Source organism: Carassius gibelio, chromosome B2 (genome assembly GCF_023724105.1).
Source record: "Carassius gibelio isolate Cgi1373 ecotype wild population from Czech Republic chromosome B2, carGib1.2-hapl.c, whole genome shotgun sequence".
NCBI classification, from domain to species: Eukaryota; Metazoa; Chordata; class Actinopteri; order Cypriniformes; family Cyprinidae; genus Carassius; species Carassius gibelio.
In genome coordinates, this window is record NC_068397.1 from 15,739,411 (window position 1) to 15,745,410 (window position 6,000).

Below are 6,000 nucleotides of genomic sequence, written 5' to 3' on the forward strand. Positions count from 1 at the left end.
GGATAGTTCACCACAAAATGAAATTTGTCATCATTTACTCACCCTCATGCCCCTCCAAGTTCCAAACCTGTATGATTATTTCTTCTGTGGAAATGAAGATATTCTGAAGAACGATGGTATCAAAATGAGCAAAGTTTTGGTGACCGTTCCCTTCGCTGTGTGCAGACTTTTCTGAACATATCCACAGAAGAAATCAGATTTGAAATCACTCAAAGGCAGAGTAAATTATAGTATGATTTTTAGGTCAACTGTCACTTTAATAATGTAACCAAGAGTGTTGTTAAGCAAATAAATCACACATTCTGGCTAACTTTCATGAGGTAAGCTGTGGCTGTAAGTGGCTATTTTAGTTTTCACATAACAATGGTATTGTGAAAGGAAGAGCGGTTGCACTTTATTTTACAGTACGTGTATTTACATGTACTTATAGTGTACTTTTAGTATTATTTATATAAGAAAGTTCTGGTAATACAAGGTAACGTCATGGGCTAGGTTTAGGGGTAGGTTCAGGCTTCGTATCTAGTTATCACATAGTTATTGTAATTAATATAATAAGTACATAGTATGTAACGTTACATGAGGAACAGGACTGTAAAATAAAGTGAAGTAATTCACTACCCGAAGAGCTCTAAAGGAAACGCGGGTTCCAAAACAATAACAGTTAGCAGTTTTTGGATGAATGACTAGCTGTGTACAATCGTGAGGTAGGATACTTGTGAAAACTGTCCAACACCGATTAAATCAGTAAAAGAGACTAGAGCTGCACAAACCTGTCTTTGTGATGTGAAGTCATGTGATGTCATCCTCCTCACTGTATAATGGGGAGTTTAGAGGATGTCGGAGAGCCACAGCACGAGCGCTGCATGAGAGTTTAATAATATGTTTCAGTCCAGGACATGTGGACCAACAACCCACCGTTTAAAAAAAACGAGCATCAGCCCTGTCGAGCAGCTTCAGTGACCTCTGCCCGTGTCTGACCCTCTCTCACGTACAGCAGGCTGATCTCGCGCTGTGAGGCCGGATACAGAATGCCACAGTTACGCGGCCTCCTCATCACACTTTTATTTGTTGAGGTGAGTAACAAAGCATTTTACTACTTTTTACATTTTTATTTAGAAATATGTTGTTTTTATTTGAATTTAGTTTACAAAAACATGTTAGTTTTGTACTAAACTTTGATATTGTTTCTATTTATAATTCACATTTTGTCGTCATGCATCTGCTGCACCGTCAGTCTCTGACAAAAATGTATAATATTTTCCACACACATACACACTGACCATCTAGCACACAGCATTGTTTATTGTTCTTTTCCAGGACTCAACAAGAAGCTCTTTGTAGTTTATTTTCCATGATATCAGATGTAGGCTAGTCTTCAACTGTCACAAAATAATAAAAACACCATTGTCATAGTATGTGACCCTGGACTACAAAACTAGTCATAAGGGTCAGTTTTTTGTTTTGTTTTTGTTTTTAATTTAGATTTATTCATCATCAGAATGCTGAATAAATACATTTTTCCATTGATGTATGGTTTGTTAGAAAGGGGACAATATTTGGCTGAGATACTATTTGAAAATCTCGAATTGAGAAAATCACCTTAAAAATTGTACAAATGGAGGCTTAGCAATGCATATTACAAATCAAAAATTAAGTTTTGATATATTTACTGTAGGAAATGTACAAAATATCTTAACTGAACATGATCTTTACTTGATATCTTTCTTTTTTTTTTGCCATAAAAGGAAAATCTACAATTTTGACCCTTACAATGTTTTGTTGGCTATTGCTACAAAAATGTCCCAGCACCTTGTGACTCGTTTTGTGGTCCAGGGGACATATGGTTTCATTTCAAAGAACACGAAATGAAAAAGGTTTGCCATTTTGCCACTTATTTTTATTTTCTATTTGTGCAGTGGTGCAGCATAAACAGGGTGATGTGAGGTAAAATAGATCAATATTTTCAGTACTTTCTGTTTTTAATTACTGGAAACTATTTTAAACAGTAGTCTCGAAAGTATTTGACATGCATCAACTGGCCAGACAAGAAAAACAAGAAAGAAGAGCGGCGACACAAGTGCAGTCTCAATTTATCTGACATCAACCAATGTTGCTGTTTCTTCCTCTTTTCAGAATAAATTTCTAAGTTTCAAGCTTACATGTTTATTGCCTTGTTCTTTCATGCATATGAGACTTTATTCATAAAACCATCTCTTCATTTGCAGACAGTTGCTGAAAAAAAGTACTGTTGGTACTTTGAAGGAGATTACCCTGTGTACTTTGTGTAAGTATAGTAGATAAAATAGAATTAAACTGGGCCGTTGTGTATTTAAAGAAGAAACTAGAAGCTAGAAAACTATAGGTCCCAGACTAGCTACCCTGATCTTTCCTAAGCTCACACCTTTCCACGTTGCTCTTAATAGTTTCAACAGAACAGCGGTTAAAGGATTCATTCAAATGCACAGAGGAAAAAAGAGAATTCCTTAGCTAGGAAACTTTCCCCCCTTTTAATGGTTTCAATAAGAGTAATTAATCACAAGCACTCCCATACAGCCAACCACTGACATACGCCACAGGAGGTGAGGTACGAACAATTTCGTCTTCACACAAAAAGCACAGATGAATTCTCCTGCAGCCGCAGCAGACAGTACGTCACCCTTCTTAATCACATTTCATTCAAATGAACACATTCATCATCAACTTTGCTTTTACTCACAAGGCATTTGTGCAGCAACAAATACTAGGCTTTATCTTAAAATATTATCTGATTGAAAATGTCAAACTAACTATAAATCTGTAGATGGTGGTCACTTGCCTTATTGGGATATAAGACTTCTTTTTTTAATTGTAGCTAAATTAATCCTTTTTTTTTTAATCTTGATTTTTTTAAAAGTCTCTTATGCTCACTAAGGCTGCTTTTATTTGATTAAAAATACAGTAAAAACAGTAATATCATGAACTGGTTTAAAAATTTAAATGAACATATTTTAAAGCATTCATTTATTCCTGTGATGACAAAGCTGAATTTTCAGCAGCTATTACTCCAGACCTTAGAGTCGCATGATCTTTCAGAAATTCGAACATACTGATTCGGCGCTCAAGAAACATTTCGTGTTGTTATCAATGTTGAAAACAGTTGAGCTGCTAAACATTTTTATGGAAACTTTGATGCTTTTATTTTTCGTGATGCGTTGATGAATAGAAAGTTCAAAAGAACAGAATTTATTCGAAATAGACAACTTTTGTACCATCAAAAAAAGTCTTCACTGACGCTTCTGATAAATTTACCACATCCTTCCTTGCTGACCCTGAATTTCTGAAGGACGATTATGTCTGTCCTAGATGCAAGACATATGAAGACTGCTGTGGCACACAATGCTGTGTTCGAGCTCTTTCTGTTCAGAGAATATGGTATTTCTGGTCAGTATTATTAATTTTTCATTCAAGTTGTACTTGGCTCAAAGGGTGGACTTTAACATCAGTTTATTTCCCAAACCGTTTGTCCTATGCAAGTTTGCATATAATATTCTCACTGTGAGGCGATGCTGAGTAACTGTGCTGACCTGGATTGGAATTGAAGTGATTTTAAGGGCTGTTTTTAATTGGTCTGTAGGCTGCTGCTGATAATTGGCATTTTGTGCTGCTGCAGTACTGGGTACTTCATTCGCAGACGTGTCCACCCTTACCCTCCTCCCGACAGACCGGAGTTTAACGTGGCCTTCACCAGACAGCCCATCATATCACCAGGTAATCTCCCCCTACGCCTTCGCATGCATAAATGACATACAGCATTCACGTGGTCTCACCCGCTGTGTGTGTACTGTTTCTGTGTGTGGGTAGGATTGCATCAGGCTGGCTTTCACAATTATGGAGACTCAGAGACTGCAGTCATTTCCACCGTCTACCAAGTGCAGACCCACCCTGGTCACGTGACTGCAGTGTATTCAGCCGTTCCGTCCCACTACAGACAGCCCCCTCCTTCCTATGAGCAGGTCATGCAGGACTCGCAGAAGAAATAAACAGACCCTTAGCACAGTGACTTTTTCTGACTCTATCTGTGAGGTGAAAGAAACAGAAGAAGCTCAACAACTCAGGCATGACTGCAGGAGAACAAGTACAAGTACAAAAACAAGAAGTTTTTCTCAGTACACAAGACTGCTGGAGGTTTGAGGTTCCTCATCTGTGGCTCCAGTAAAAGTGCGCTTAGTTTTCAATGTCAGGACTTAATATTAATATGTTTATAGGCATAACGGGTTAAACAATAGCTTTCACATTAAAGGCAGAGCAGATCAGTTTAACAATAGTAACAATAGACTCAACAAACTACTTTATATTTTATACTTTTATATCGTTCACTTCTAAAGAGATTTATTTTGATACAGAAACAGAGTGTTCTGACATTGATAAATATGTGTATTCGTTCCATATAAAGGGCCTGAATGCTTATTAAAATGTTATTGATTGAAATACACTGCATGCATTTTTTATATCCCACTCATCATCACCCATAACCCTAATAAAGTTTTAAAAGTTTTTAAAACTTATTTTTATCTCTGCCTGTTTTACATATTTTTATAGAGGCTGAAACTGAAACAAGAAAATATCCTCCATTTCTTCACCACCAGCACCAGCCTGAACCATTGATACAAGACAGGATGGATCCATGCTTTGCTTAAACCAAATTCCAGTCCTCTGTTGTCCAATTTATTTATTTTTTTGTTGTTAATTTATTCAGTGGTTTAGCAGATATATAGTTTGGTTGGCTGCTTGATTCGTTCATAAAGTACATATTTAGAAAAAGGTATGGAACAGCTTTGTTCGATACATTGGTATTTTTTAGAAATAATATTAATAACATAATATTATTAATGCATTAACTAATTATAAGTATTAACTAATCATAAGTATTATTAATACATACTATTCATAAAAATACGTACAATATTATAACTTAATATAAATAATTTATTTCATATATAACTATTATTATTTTCAACCTATTTTCTATCTTTATTCATGTCACTCATGTCAACATTTTTGTTTACGTTGCATTGGTAACCGCTCGTTACCACCACAAGGTGGCGCTGTAAAGCAACACTCTCCAGTTTATTCACTTCTAAGCATTACTAGCACTTGCCCGCTGTGCGTTGAGGAAAATCGTCGTGAAGTCATCATTTGTTCCTCAGTTGGCCTTGTTTGGAAAAGGACATAACACGAATTTTCATTCTCTTCAAGTAATCGAAGTCAAACCTTGAGTCTGTCAGACCGTTATATACAGAGCAGTTCTGAATACTGCCCTACTGGGTCCAGGAAAGATTTACAAAAATACCTGAGGGTGTTCAAGGTAAAACAAAAAGCTAAAGAAAAAGAAAAATTCTGCATGTGAACAATGTCCTGAAGGATCAGATCTGAGATTGTGTTTGATCGAGAGCTGCATTTTTCAGCCTCTCGACATTACTGAAGTTATGCTTGAAAAAATCATTCCTTACGCGGCTGTGCATTTTGTAGCAGCAGTGAGAGAGAGAGTCTCTTCTGAGGTGAGATCAAGCATGGCAGCCCTGTCCATATTCAACTTTTCAGTCGTGACATAAATATTAAAATATGTTCTTTCACAACAATAATTCAGTAACTCATGGAAAGGCCTTGTGAATGCCACTAAACGAAAAATAATGAAACCATCTCATCCAATTTGTCCCTGATAGCTTCCATTGAATCATAAAAAAAGGACAAGGATGTCATGTTCTTAAACTCTGTGGCCCAAGAGTTCAAGCATACAGGTTGCTTTTCAGTACAGACATGTATCTTCAGATGCATGGGAGTGAAGAAAGTATGAAACGTGCTTCGAACCACATTTCCTGCAGGTCGCATCACTTGTGCCCTCTGAAGCAGACAGTGCAACCTTTGTTTGACCATCGGCTCCTCTCACTTATTTATAATGCAGACTTCATAAAAAATTTGAGCACAACCGAGTGCAGAGTTGTCCACGGTCCAGAATGTGGA

At 36.8% G+C, this 6,000-nt stretch overlaps 1 protein-coding gene across 5 annotated transcripts; it reads left to right on the forward strand.

The window, feature by feature from the left end:
* The first annotated feature begins 682 nt into the window (after nucleotides 1-682).
* Nucleotides 683-4,704, forward strand: LOC127951089 (vesicular, overexpressed in cancer, prosurvival protein 1). Of its 5 annotated transcripts, XM_052548737.1 has the most exons (6): nucleotides 684-1,073; nucleotides 2,226-2,284; nucleotides 3,343-3,420; nucleotides 3,614-3,747; nucleotides 3,841-3,992; nucleotides 4,579-4,704. In XM_052548737.1, the coding sequence occupies exons 1-6, from the start codon at nucleotides 1,029-1,031 to the stop codon at nucleotides 4,642-4,644; spliced, it is 534 nt and encodes a 177-aa protein (XP_052404697.1). In that variant the 5' UTR covers nucleotides 684-1,028; the 3' UTR covers nucleotides 4,645-4,704. The 5 variants fall into 5 exon arrangements, with proteins under 5 accessions (XP_052404701.1, XP_052404697.1, XP_052404698.1 ...); XM_052548741.1 differs by lacking the exon at nucleotides 3,343-3,420 and having other exon boundaries at nucleotides 683-1,073; XM_052548738.1 differs by lacking the exon at nucleotides 4,579-4,704 and having other exon boundaries at nucleotides 693-1,073; nucleotides 3,841-4,544.
* Nucleotides 4,705-6,000: the final 1,296 nt, after the last annotated feature.